This window comes from Acanthochromis polyacanthus, chromosome 3 (genome assembly GCF_021347895.1).
Source record: "Acanthochromis polyacanthus isolate Apoly-LR-REF ecotype Palm Island chromosome 3, KAUST_Apoly_ChrSc, whole genome shotgun sequence".
In the NCBI taxonomy this organism is placed as follows: Eukaryota; Metazoa; Chordata; class Actinopteri; family Pomacentridae; genus Acanthochromis; species Acanthochromis polyacanthus.
Window position 1 is genome coordinate 29,802,157 of NC_067115.1, and position 13,352 is coordinate 29,815,508.

The 13,352-nt window shown below is 40.1% G+C and overlaps 1 protein-coding gene across 4 annotated transcripts in view; it reads right to left on the reverse strand.

The window, feature by feature from the left end:
- Positions 1 to 13,352, reverse strand: part of fam13a (family with sequence similarity 13 member A) — an 87,046-nt gene that overhangs the window by 16,842 nt on the left and 56,852 nt on the right. For all 4 annotated transcript variants that reach the window (XM_051946187.1, XM_051946188.1, XM_051946189.1 and 1 more), the window contains exons 12-14: positions 12,840 to 13,044; positions 6,655 to 6,713; positions 6,318 to 6,360 (exon numbers count right to left, since the gene is read on the reverse strand). In XM_051946187.1, coding sequence (XP_051802147.1) covers positions 6,318 to 6,360; positions 6,655 to 6,713; positions 12,840 to 13,044 — 307 coding nt within the window. The remainder of the gene's footprint in view (positions 1 to 6,317; positions 6,361 to 6,654; positions 6,714 to 12,839; positions 13,045 to 13,352) is intronic.

Below are 13,352 nucleotides of genomic sequence, written 5' to 3' on the forward strand. Positions count from 1 at the left end.
AGAAAAGCAAAAGAGCGCTCAACAACAACGATCAGCCCCGTGGACACACTCTTTAAGTTGAGCCACTCGCTCCCTGGGACTGGCCCTGCCCCAGTGAAGGGGGCTGCTCCCTGCCTGCCATTGGCCGCCCCCGCCGTCCAAAACATCCGCCCATCTGTCTGGAGCCGAGTGTGAAGGGAGCAGGAGTGGCCTTGCTCCGCCTCCTCTCTCACCCACAGGAATCCCTCAGCCCTCCCCTCATTCTCCCCTCTACAGTAGTTCTCTTTGCTTCCTCTGTTGCCTGACATGCTGCTCTGGACTTGTTTGTTTCAGGGAAGCCAGAGCAGGAGGGAGGGGGGAGTTAGAGAGGGAGGGAGGGAGGGGCAAGAGGTGAGGACAAAAAAGAAAAAAAAAAAGCAGACAGATTGTGAGCCAGCACACGTAGGCTGACTGGGTGATTTTTTTCCTCCCCCTATCTGTCTCTCTGTGCAGACAAACATTCAGCTCAGAGCACAGAGACCACTCTTCCTGCACCGTCTTTATTTATTATTTGCTCAGCATTTTAACCCGTCCCCTCCCCATATTCTCAACTTTCTCCAATTCCTGAATCAAAGCCGTGTCATCAGTTGTAGATAATCTGGACAGACAAACTCGGCTCAGGCCGGGCATTCAGAGCGTGTCCATGGATCAGCCCATGGGGTCCCATTTCCTCTGCATGGGCGTGGGACCAAGCTATTTTTAGGAAGAACAGATCAAGGCACACGGCTACTAGATCCCATAAATGCCAGAGACGCCTTACGGGAAGGGGTGCACTACAATCCGGTTACAAAAGCCCTTGTTTTGTGTTGTTTTGGGTTTTTTTTGTTAATGATACTAAGTTGTTGTTGGGCGGTTTAATGAGAGATTATGGCAGAACAGCATAATTCACTTCAGGTGGGCACAAGGCCAAAAAGAGGGAGTTATCAAATCTCCTCAGCTGTTTCATGGGAAACGACCGTGAATCACTGAGGTTACGGTGTGTGTGTGTGTGTGTGTGTGTGTGTGTGGTACCGCTGCCCACAGAGAACGTGCACACTGTGACCAGCTAGCCGTTTTCAAGAATCCCCACCCCCCATCCCCGTACAAGTACATACTGTACTCAGGCAACATCCAGGATCACCTTATCACAGATCCACAGACTTACTCAGTACTTTAAACAACATCCAGAGGAGTGACATGTCCAGCTGGAGCGGCGTCTGGACACAGTCAGGAACAATTTACCAACACTGTGGTAACACTTCTTGCAAAGGTACACAAACGTCAACCCAATTATAAAGGAACGAGCAGCTGTTGAAGAAGTACAGTAATCTTTTAGTCACGTAAAACACGACAGTGTTGTGTTCTTGCAATCAAAAACAGGAGGTCCCAGAATGGCCTTGTTCGCAGGTCAGGCTAGATTACTGCTGCATTAAATCAAAAGTACCATTTTAACCCTCTGAACCCCAAAGACTGAAAACAAGCTTAAAAACTATGGTGTCTATTTTTTTTTAAATTCAAAATTACACATACTACCGTTCAAAAGTTTGGGGTCATCCACACAATTTCATGTAAAACTCAGACATTTATTCATGTGCTAACATAACTGCACAAGGGTTTTCTAATCATCAATGAGCCTTTCAACACCGTTAGCTAACACAATGTAGCATTAGAACACAGGAGTGATGGTTGCTGGAAATGTTCCTCTGTACCCCTATGGAGATATTCCATTAAAAATCAGCTGTTTCCAGCTAGAATAGTCATTTACCACATTAACAATGTCTATACTGGATATTTGATTCAATTAATGTTATCTTCATTGAAAAAAAATGCTTTTCGTTCAAAAATAAAAACATTTCTAAGTGACCCCAGACTTCTGAATAATATTGTATAAACATAAAGATTTCCTCAGATGACCAACTTTAATAAACGAAAGCCATTTGAAAAAAAGAGTACTAACCACAATATATTCTATCTTTGCATCAGGAGGTGCATTGAGTCATGTAGACCCTAAACAGAATGCCTTTGTTCACATGTATTTATGCAATAGGCCACATCACTAGTGCATTAATTCAAAAGTACCATTTTAACCTTCTGAACCCCAAAACCTGAAAACAGGTTTAAAAAAAAATGTGTTATCTTTTTTTTTACTCCGCCAAGAAATGGGGCAGAGTTATGTGACGATAGGCTTGTCGATAGGATTGGTTTGTCTGTCTGTTAGCAACATTACTCCAAAACAGACACCGATCGTCACATTACTCCACCGCGTTCCTTGGCAGAGTAATTATAGTGAACTAAAAACTACATGAAAAAGAAACAAGGAGTGAAGAAACACTTTATACTGAAATAAACATAAAAATAGATTTTATAAAAAAGGAACTATGATGTATCTTGTAACTGAAAAAGTCAATAAAATAATATATATATATATATATATATATATATATATATATATACACCAGAAACATCTTCAGCTTCAGTCACTGTCAGTTTGGTCAAACCTGTGACCATAACAGGCATCACGAAGCAGATGTGCATTGAGTCATGTAGACTCTACATGACTGTGAGTCACCTGCCTTCACAGTGTTTGTATTGTAATACCTGCTCTGAACCTCTTGCCCCTGACAAATACATCACCTATTTCCATGAAAATAAGTCAAAGTCAGAGTGAAACTAAAACTAAGTAATTAAAAAAAAAAAACTAAAAGCAAGCACACCCACTCTGGAAACTACCTGAAACTAGAAAATGAATATAAAAATGTAGATATAAAATAACATGTTAATGGAAAATAATCAAGAACAATGAATAGAAAGTTTGCAGTACAGATTCCTAGATATCTAACAACTGTTTATTATTGTCTCATTGATAAACAGAACTCTTTAAAAGTAACTAAAGTCAGTGAATTCAGAAAAAGGTGTCGTAATTAGCAGTCAGTGTTCATCTACTTTGTGCTTGTTCTTCGTTAACTACTCTACTTTCTGTTCTTTCTTGTTAAATGTTACGAGCACAGCTGATGTGATCATGCAATTAAAGTATGCACTCATTAACTCTGAAACAGAGGAGTCTACCTAGTGAATGTTATGTAATGTTGCCAGTCTCAGAGGAGATAACACCTCATTGCAGAATATTATCTGTATAATCTGCTGTCCAGATTCAAAACGGGCCTCGAAGTTTCTCTACAAAGCCACAAATTTTCCTCTGATCCTTTAACATGCAACTGATTCATTAAACTCATACTTTACTGCTCACTTTACCTTGATGATGAGCTTATCTCATTTGTTTCGGCAGACTGATTAATCGATTTGTTGTCAATAATCACAAGAAGAGGCGCTGCTGCAAGCCTTTCTCAGGACTCAGTGGAGGACAATCGCTGTGGATTAACTCGAGTACAGATGTTTGCTAAAGCTCACCGTTGTGCTGCTGTGTACACATGCAATTCTGATGTACATGCAAACACACATACACACACACACACACACACTCACATTGCACATCATTCACTGGAACATCAGCCGCCATGTTTGCTCACTTGAGCCACGATTACATCATCATGTGAGGTCCAGCTGGTGCAAAGGAGGACGAGATAGACAGAGCTACTGTGTGTGTGTGTGTGTGTGTGTGTGTGTGTGTGTGTGTGTGTGTGTGTGTGTGTGTGTGTGTGTGTGTGTGTGTGTGTATGCGTGTGTGTGTGTGTGAGCAGGATGTATTGTAGGTGATGTACTAGACAATGATTAAACTGTGTTTAGGGGTTTACAGACACACAGTGTACAAACAAACCTTGTAAATGGTGGAATTTACATTTGCTTGAATGGCAAACAGACAAGTATGTAACCGCACACACACACAATGCAGCCTATTATAAGATTCCTGTCTGATAGCCGCTGTACATATGGTACATTCAAATCTCACACAGACACACTTACTGAGACTAGAAACTGCAAAATTTTTCTTTAGGGGCACGTTCAGTATATGGTTAAAAAAAACCCTGAAACTCTCACTGGGATTTTACGACAGACACAAGTCTTGTTTTCTTTTTGTGTGAAACAGAAATTGGTGGAAACAACCTTTTTGCCTGTTACTGACTGTGGAGGTGTGTTGTATATGAAGGCTTCTGCTAACTGTCTTAGCATGCTGGACAGTGTGCACCATGAGGAGCTGAGATGTGGTCCCCATACTCATAATTGGGTGCTCTATTCTAAAGTTAACTGGACATCTTTAAATGCCCGACCTCTCAGTCATTGGTGTTTATTTACAGAACCATTCTGGGTATTGTTCCTTCCTATTTGTCTTGTCTTTTAACAAGGAAAAATGGAAGCAACAATCTCAGATCTATGGATACTCTGCAATTTGTCGCCCCCAAAGTACCATCTGAACTGGGCAAGGAAGCATTTCAGTTATCAGCACCAAATGCTTGGAATAAATTACAATCTAAACTGCAACTTCAAGCCCTTGTTACATTGAATGAGTTTAAAGTCCTGGTGAAATCACTACAGCCTACATTGTCTATGTGCAAGTGTTGCATGTGAGCAGATTTTAATGTTGTTCATTTTATCTGTTGTTTACTGTTTTTAATGTGACTATGCTGCTGCCCTCTTGGCCAGGCCTCCCTTGTAGAGGAGACTTCCAAAAACAAGCAGAAAACCAGTAAACTGGCACATTTTCTGCAAACAATTGGCTGGTTAAGCAGTAAATACACTAGTGATCAAAAGTGTTGGGTCCCTTAGAAATGTCCTCATTTTTGAGAGAAAAGCAGTTTTGTTCAGTGAAGATAACATTAAATGAATCAGAAATCCAGTCTAGACATTGTTAATGTGCTAAATGACTATTCTAGCTGGAAACGGCTGATCTTTAATGGAATATCTCCATAGGGGTACAGAGGAACATTTCCAGCAACCATCACTCCTGTGTTCTAATGCTACATTGTGTTAGCTAATGGTGCTGAAAAGCTAACTGATGATTAGAAAACCCTTGTGTAATTATGTTAGCACATGAATAAAAGTGAGTTTTCATGGAAAACATGAAATTGTCTGGATGACCCCAAACTTTTCAATGGCTGTGTACGATTTCTGCCAGACCTCAAAAAATGTGTTGATTCTAGTTAAACTAACAACAAGTATACCCTGTTGTTAGTTTGAAATTTAACTGCAGGGGATGAGATGACCATATTAATTCTTGTAATTGAGAGAGGAAGAAAAAGCAGGCCTGACGGTAACAATCATGTCTGTGTGATGTCCATGTTGTAACCCAGGCATTAATGACCAGCTGAGAGGTCGCTACACTTGGAGAGCAGCGACATGCCGGCTCCAGATGGCCGCTCAGTAGCACAGTGTGGTGCTGATGGCAGAGCTGCAGTCAGAGCTGCTACTAAAATCCATCTGCGCCGCTCAGACAAAAATTCACCGTCTTGGTTTCGTACTGCATGACTCTGTGCGATGGCGCCGGTCCAGATTAAAACTGGAGATGAGCAGATGGAAGAGTGGGCTTGTTTCCTTCTGCTCACATCCAGAGCAAGTGTTTTCATTATCTTATGAACAACAGACTAAAGAGTGTTTGTGGAGGAGATGATGGTAAGAAGAAAAAAAAACCCTTTTCACAGGAACACTAAAATCTCCCTCTGTCAAAAGTGAAACTGCGTGTTTCTGTGGAAGTGCAGAGGAGTTTCTGTTCAGCTGAATCTGTGCTAATGTCACAAAAAAGCATGTTCAGTTAGGAGCTTTTTATTTACTGTTCTGACAGCATTACTTCATCAGTTTATTACTCCGTCAAGGAATGCAGCAGAGTTATACTAGTTTGTCTGTCTGTTAGCAACATTACTCAAAAACGGACAAATGGATTTGGATGAAAATTTCAGAGAAGGTCAGAAATGACACAAGGACCAAGTGATTAGATTTTGACAGTGATGCGGCTTATAGTCTGGATCCACGGATTTGTGAAAGATTTCTGTATCATTGCCAGATAGCAGCACAGCATCACTGTAACTATGACAACGTCACATGATTGCAATCCTACTACAAATCCACCGCTGCAGATCCGTGGGAAATCATATGACTGAGCAGAGTTGGAGGAGTACTGCGCTCTCTGAGGGCTTTTCTATACTGTGTTATTCTTTTTGAATCCAATTTTTGTGCATTCGTGTCTTATACATAAACATTTTTTTGCTGAATAGCAGTGTAAGAACTTGCCCTGCCTTTATTCTATCCTACTTGTTTTTGTTATTGTGAAAGGTGCAACACAAACAACTTCTATAGTTGTCTATAATTACTTTCGTTCCTGTATCTAAATGGTGGCACTAGCAGGAAAGAAGATGTGAAACTGAACCTACCTGTGAAGCTGGAAGAAGGCCATCTTTCCTTGAAACGCCAACCCTGGAAAATCCAACAGAGAAACCACCTCAGCAAAGCAGTGTCACCACCAGCTTGTGAACAATCAGTGCAGTTTATCTCACAGTTTACACAAGCTTCGGGAAAACCCTACATAGCGTACGCATTCACACACACATGCCTGCTATTTTATCAGATAAAGCCAATGTTATGAACACGACAACATGCGAAACGGATCTCTTGAGATAACGGACACAGCTGCGAGTGGCAGCCAGTAGCTTATCAATGTAGAACGAGCATTAAGGCAAGAGGCGCTGGAGAAGATTTTGAAGAGCTTACCCTTTGTGAAATCTCTCCATGTGGTTCTCTCCTGGTCGTTCACCAAAACATTCCTTGAACTGCAGAAAAGACGCACAGACTTTAACACTTACGACCATTTTGCATAAAATAGAACTAGCTGTACATATTGTATTAGCACCCTGACAGACCAGGAATGCTTTTTTGAATTGACAATTTTGAAACTTAGCGTAACTTATTTGATCATTTTTGTGTATAGAATATACATTAGAATATATATATTTTTTACTTAATTTATTTGTCCTTTATTTTACCATGTAAAAAGTCTGACAACCAGTTCTCATTTGCAAACGTGACCTGGCCAAGAGGCGCCAGCAGGAACAAATGCACATGTAAACTAGAGACACCACAAACATATTAACATAACATTGAACAAAAGTAGACAAGTAAGAAGCATGGAAGCATGTACATGTGAGTGAAAAAAATGTGCACGAGGCTTAAAAAAGTGTGTGAGTATACATAAGTATGCGTGTAAGTAAGGTCCAAAGTGATCAGCAGGAGCAACAGTCAACCACAATCTGTTGGAGTTTCGGCTTGAAGGTGGTGAGTGGAGTCAAAGTTGCAGGTTTGAGGGTGTTTTGTAAGGTGTTCCAGTCGTTAGCTGCTACAAAGTGAAAGAAGTTGCGGCCAAAAATAGTAGAAGTACTGAGGAAGATGAGCTTGATGTATTCACTAGACCTAGTGCGGTATGAATTATGGGTGATTTGATGAAGAGAGGACATGTTGGGAGGTGTATTGCCCAGAATCGACTTATAAACAAAATGAAACCGGCAGTGAAGCTGCCGGGTATGAAGGAAGGGCCATTACACCAGTTTATAGAGATCACAGTGGTGAGTGTGGAAGGGTGCGTTAGTGGCAAAGCGGATGTCTGAGTGATAAAGAGTGTCCAGTTTTTTTGAGCACGGTACTTGGGGCCATTTTGTAAAAGATGTAATTCAGAATTGGGAGTATCGTCATCAAGATGAAGGTGATTTTGACAGCATGAGCGAAGGAAGAGAAGAGAAGAGAAATGCTAGTCTGGCTCTGAGTTTGGCCTGAAGGTTGTCCAACCAGAAGCGTAGATATTTGAGTGAATATGCTGACTATACTGACTGGTAAAAGCATACTGTGCTGATATGTAGCTAGTGTAAATTTACCAATGTGTTGACAGTGTGTGGGGAGCTACTTTTAACATGTATACTGACGAGCAACGATTGGTTTTCCTTCTGGCTCGTTTAAGCCAGTAACATCTATTTTAAAAAGCAGAATCTGAAAGTTGTGGACTGAAACTAACCGTATTGCGAACATAAATGTATCCTTGATGCAAACCAACTGTTTCACACAAATCGGTAATGCGAGAGGTGAAAGCTCTCAGAAAGGAACTAATTCTGTTCACACTGTCTTGCGTAGCGTGTTGTATTGCTGTATAATTAACAGCTCTCCAAAGGCTCTCAGAGCCCATTAGTAGCTCCAGTGGCTCTTGACCTAATCAGCTTACGCTCACAGACACAGATCCTCACCAACATCAAACCTCTGCAAGCAGCGTGACACACAGTTGGACAGTCAATCACAACCATGCCAGTTATAATATATATACCATATGTGTGTCAAGGCTTCATGTGTCGTATGTACTGTTACGTAAAGTGTTGGCAAGAAGTGGGGAAATAGAACAGCCTGCTTGTCTCAGATTCTGCCGCCAGAGTGAGTGTGTGAACTCAACAGTTCTACTTCCATCAGTCAGTCGGTGGCCCGGCACGCCATGCAGCTCAACCTTACATTAGCAAACATCATTTATGAGCCAACAGTGAATATTAATGTGACTCGCTTTAAAGTACTGTAAGAAGAGAGTGCAGAGATCAGGTTACATGTTTCAGCTGCATGCTTCACAACATGCACAGTTACACTTTCACTACTTTCACACGCTCCTTGTATAGACTCCTGATTGCTCTGCAGACTTCCTGGTTAGCATCTGACAGAAAGCCAAGTATTTTATTATTTGTTTGCACAGTATGTGTACACGTAGCCTCGATCCTGAGATAAACTGTAGCAGGATCAAGGTGGGCAACATGGACAAAACATTCTTCCACGCTGTTTGTGGTCGTTTATGTGCGCTTAGACCAGAAAATGTGAGAACACAGCAGGAAAATACTACTAAACACAGCTTCCCTTCTCCTATTTAAAATCCAAAACATTTTGTTTACAACGATCTGGAGAATAGAGAAAAAGTTGGAATCAGACAATATTTTTACATTGATCTGAAATTAGACTAAACTGATAATAAATCTGTTATTAGAATTACAAAGCACATTATTTATATGTTAATCATCTATGTCAGGGGTGCCAAACATGCGGCATGCGGGCCAAAAGCGGCCCTCCAGATGGTCCAACCCGGCCCACAGGACGACTTTGTAAAGTAGAAAAATTACAGAAGACATTTACTGCAAAGTGTAAATTTGTAAAACTATAAATTTAAAATAATTTATAGACCATGACAAGCAGTTTTGATCAGAACAGAAATTACTAGATTGCTCTTTTGTCATTTTGTGTCTCATTTTTGAAATATTTTGTCTTGTTATTGTTTTTTTTGTCTTTTCTTGTCTGATTTTTGTTGTTTGTCTCATGTTTTTGTCCTTTTGTTTCTCATTTTGCCGTTTTGGGTTTCCTTTTTTGTCTTGCTTGTGTTTTTGTCTTTTTTTTTTGTCATTTTGTGTTTTGTTTTATTCATTGTTTTGTGTATCATTTTTTTCATGTCTGTTGTTTTGTCTCACTTGTGTTGTTAGTCTATTTTTTGTCGTTTGTTTCTTGCTTTTGTTATTTTTTGTCTTGTTTGTGTCATTTGTGCAATTTTTTGCCTCATTTTTGTTTTGTTTTGTGTCATTTGTTGCATTTCTTTGTCATTTTGTTTCTCGTTTTTTTCATTTTGTGTCTCATTTTTGTGACAGTTTGTCTTGTTTTTGTTGTTTTATATTTTGCTTTGTCTGACTTTTGTCATTTTGATCATAAAGTAAAATACTGTATCATTCAGTTCCAGATACCTGTGACTAAATGTTTTGTTCCTTTGTAGAAAAACTGTGATCTGTCAGTTGTAATGTGTAAATGATAAACTGAAGCATAATGTTGGTGAAATTGAATTTATATTTCCTAAAACATTTTAGTTTTTTCATAATGTTTTCTAAAAACATAATTCCTTAAATGTGAACATTTTCAGAACGTACTTTTTTTGCACTAAAACAAAGGAAGAAATTGGAGTTGTAGTTATTTATAGGTTATTATGTTGTGATTTTACTGGTCACTTGGGATCAAATCGGGCTGAATGTGGCCCCTGAACTAAGATGAGTTTGACACTCCTGATCTATGTGATTCAGTGATTTACTGTTTTAGCTCTGTATCAGTGTGATACTAAAGCTTTTGGTATTGATCCAACATATGTATTTTTTAGTATCTTACTATGAGAAACATAATGTTTTCTCTTCAAAACTATTTTTCCTATTGAACAAAACATCAGATCCTCTTAAAAGCAAAAAGTCATGCCGCAATTTTGCCAAAAGAAAAAAGTGTAAAACTGGGAAAAATAATAATTTAAATTAGAAACACTGTCACTAAATTAGTATAAAAAACAGAAATCTTAAAAAAAAGAAAACAGCTACAGTCATGAAATATGGCAATTTAAACATATATGGCAACACGATTTAGAAATTAAAGTAAAAAGCTGGATACAATGAAAAACCCTGGATGATGTTTTTCTCTATAGAGTGACTGAAATACCTGAGTAATCATTTACATATCCAGCACACTGAAATAATAATCAGGCAGCTTCATTTTGCCGCATAGCAGATCAGGAAGCATGCATTCATTTAATACAGCCAGAGATATGAAAGAAAAAAAACATATTGCAGCTTTAGGGTAAACAAGTAAATCAACTGTCAAAGCAAAATTCTACACCCTCCATGAAGCACTACATCTCACCAATTTGCTCTTGATTACATGAAATCGTGAGCACTCAACCAACGCTTGAAATGTTGTGGTCTTCAATACCCACAGTTAAAAAGACAAGTTGCTCTCTGCTTCCTCATCTTGAGTGGATGAAAGCTGCAGCTAATTGTGTACTCACAGGCTGTACATTTAGACTACTTCTGGAAAATAGTGGGTATCAGTTAGTTCTGCATGTTACCAGCTGCTGTGCAATTGCAGAGAAAAACCAGTCAGCTGCACAGCTTCCTGTCATTTTCCAACTTGTATCCATTTTGTGATTTTTGTTAATTCCCACTGATTATTTTATTCAGAAACAAAAAGACAGGGGGTTGATATGAATGCTTCATTTGTCTTTGGAACATCAGCGGCAAAGTTATGCAAATGTGCCAATGTAATGCGCTGATGTACACCACCAGAAAAAGTTTGGACACACCTTCTCATTTTTTTTAAAGTTATTTTTTGGCCTTTTCCAATAAATGCAGTGGAGACAGACAAGGAGGGAAGACATGCAGCAAAGGGCCACGAGCAGGAATCAAACCCAGGCTGCTGCGTCGGAGAAGTCCCTGTGCATGGATCGCCCACTTAACCCATTGAGCTAATAGGGCGCCCACATGAACTTTCTCATTTAATGTTTTTTCATTATTTTCATCAGTATTTACATTGTAGATTTTCACTGAAGGCATACAAACTATGAATGAACACATATGGAATTATGTAGTAAACAAAAAAGTGTAAAATAAGTCAAAACATGTTTTATATTTTAGATTCTTCAAAGCAGCCACCCTTTGCTTTGATTACTGTTTAGCACACTCTTGCCATTTTCTCCATCTGACAACTGTTAGAATCCATATTATGGCAAGAACCGATCAGCTACGTAAGTAAAGAGAAACCACAGTCCGTCATTACTTTAAGAACTGAAGGTCAGTCAGTCTGGAAAATTTCAACAACTTTAAATGTATCCCCAAGTGCAGTCACAAAAACCATCAAGCGCTACGACCAAACTGGTTCACATGAGGACCGCCCCAGGAAAGGAAGACCAAGAGTCTCTTCTGCTGCTGAGGAGAAGTTCATCCCAGTCACCAGCCTCAGAAATGGAAAGTTAACAGCAGCTCAGATTAGAATCCAGATAAATGCCACACGGAGTTCTAGTAGCAGACACATCTCTACATCAACTGTTCAGAGGAGACTGACCAATCAGACCTTTATGGTCAAACAGCTGCTGAGAAACCACTACTAAGGAAAAGCAACAAGCAGAAGAGATTTGTTTGGGACAAGGAACACAAAGAATGGACATTAGACCAGTGGAAATCTGTGCTTTGGTCTGATGAGTCCAAATTTCAGATCTTTATTTTCACCTGCCAGAAAAGCTGAATGGATGGTCTCTACATGCATGGTTCCCACCATGAAGCATGGAGGAGGAGGTGTGATGGTGTGGGGGTGCTTTGCTGGTGACCCTGTTGGAGATTTATTCCAAACTGAAGGAACACTGAACCAGCATGGCTACTACAGCATCCTGCAGAGACATGCTATCTCATTTAGTTTGTGTTTAGTTGGACCATCATTTATTTTTCAACAGGACAATGACTCCAAACACACCTCCAGGCTGTGGAAGGACTATTTGACCAAGAAGGAGAGTGATGGAGTGCTGCATCAGATGACCTGACCTCCACAGTCACCTGACCTAAACCCAATCCAGATGGTTTGGGATGAGATAGACCACAGAGTGAAGGCAAAAGGACCAACAAGTGCTCAGCATCTCTGGGAACTCCTTCAAGACTGTTGGAAAACCATTTCAGGTTCTACCTCATGAAGCTCATGGAGAGAATGCCAAGAGTGTGTAAAGCAGTAATCAAAGCAAAGCGTGGCTGCTTTGAAGAATCTAAAATACGTTTTGACTTATTTCACATTTTTTTGTTTACTACATAATTCCATATGTGTTCCTTCATAGTTTTGATGCCTTTGGTGAGAATCTTTCCAACGTAAATAGTCATGGAAATAAAGAAAAACAATTAAATGAGAAGATGTGTCCAAACTTTTGACTGGTAGTGGACATATTTCTACAACATACAACATAACCTATCTTTCATGAAGCTAACTTTAGACCTATGGTCCCAGTGAGAAAAAGGAGAAAAAAACTGCTAAAAACCAGCAATAAAACAGAGGACAGAATCTACAAAGATTGTGACAAATCTCCAAGACAAAAGAAAATGACTCACTGCGTGGGCAGCCTGGTTGTCAGTGAGCTGCACTAGAGTCGGAGTGTGTTTTGACTTCCTGGGTTTGGGAGTTTGCTCAGAGTGAGCGCTCTGTCCTCCCTGTGAGTCCCAGCTGCTGCCCGTGTCCTCCGCTACACTGCCTGAACTGCTACCACCACTCGACGGGATGTTCTCCTTGTTGGTGTTCGCCTTGATGGATGCAGGTCTGTTCTCAGATGAAAAAGAAAAAGGTGAGAAAATGAGACATCTGCCCTCCATCTGACTCCCTCTGCTCTCTCCGGTCTTTCTTTATCAGCTTGATATCAAATGAAACACTCCGGGAAATCAAATGCCAAGGCCATCCTGGTGCCTTACTTATACCTTCTTTAGCAGCTAATGTGCTGTTTGCAGTTTGTACTAATTCTATTTACTGTCCACGCTCTTGTTGACATTTTCTGCCATCTCTGGACTAAGACACTCCTCTAATCCACGTGTCACTGATCTCTACGGGTCTCCATCAACAAGGATTACCTT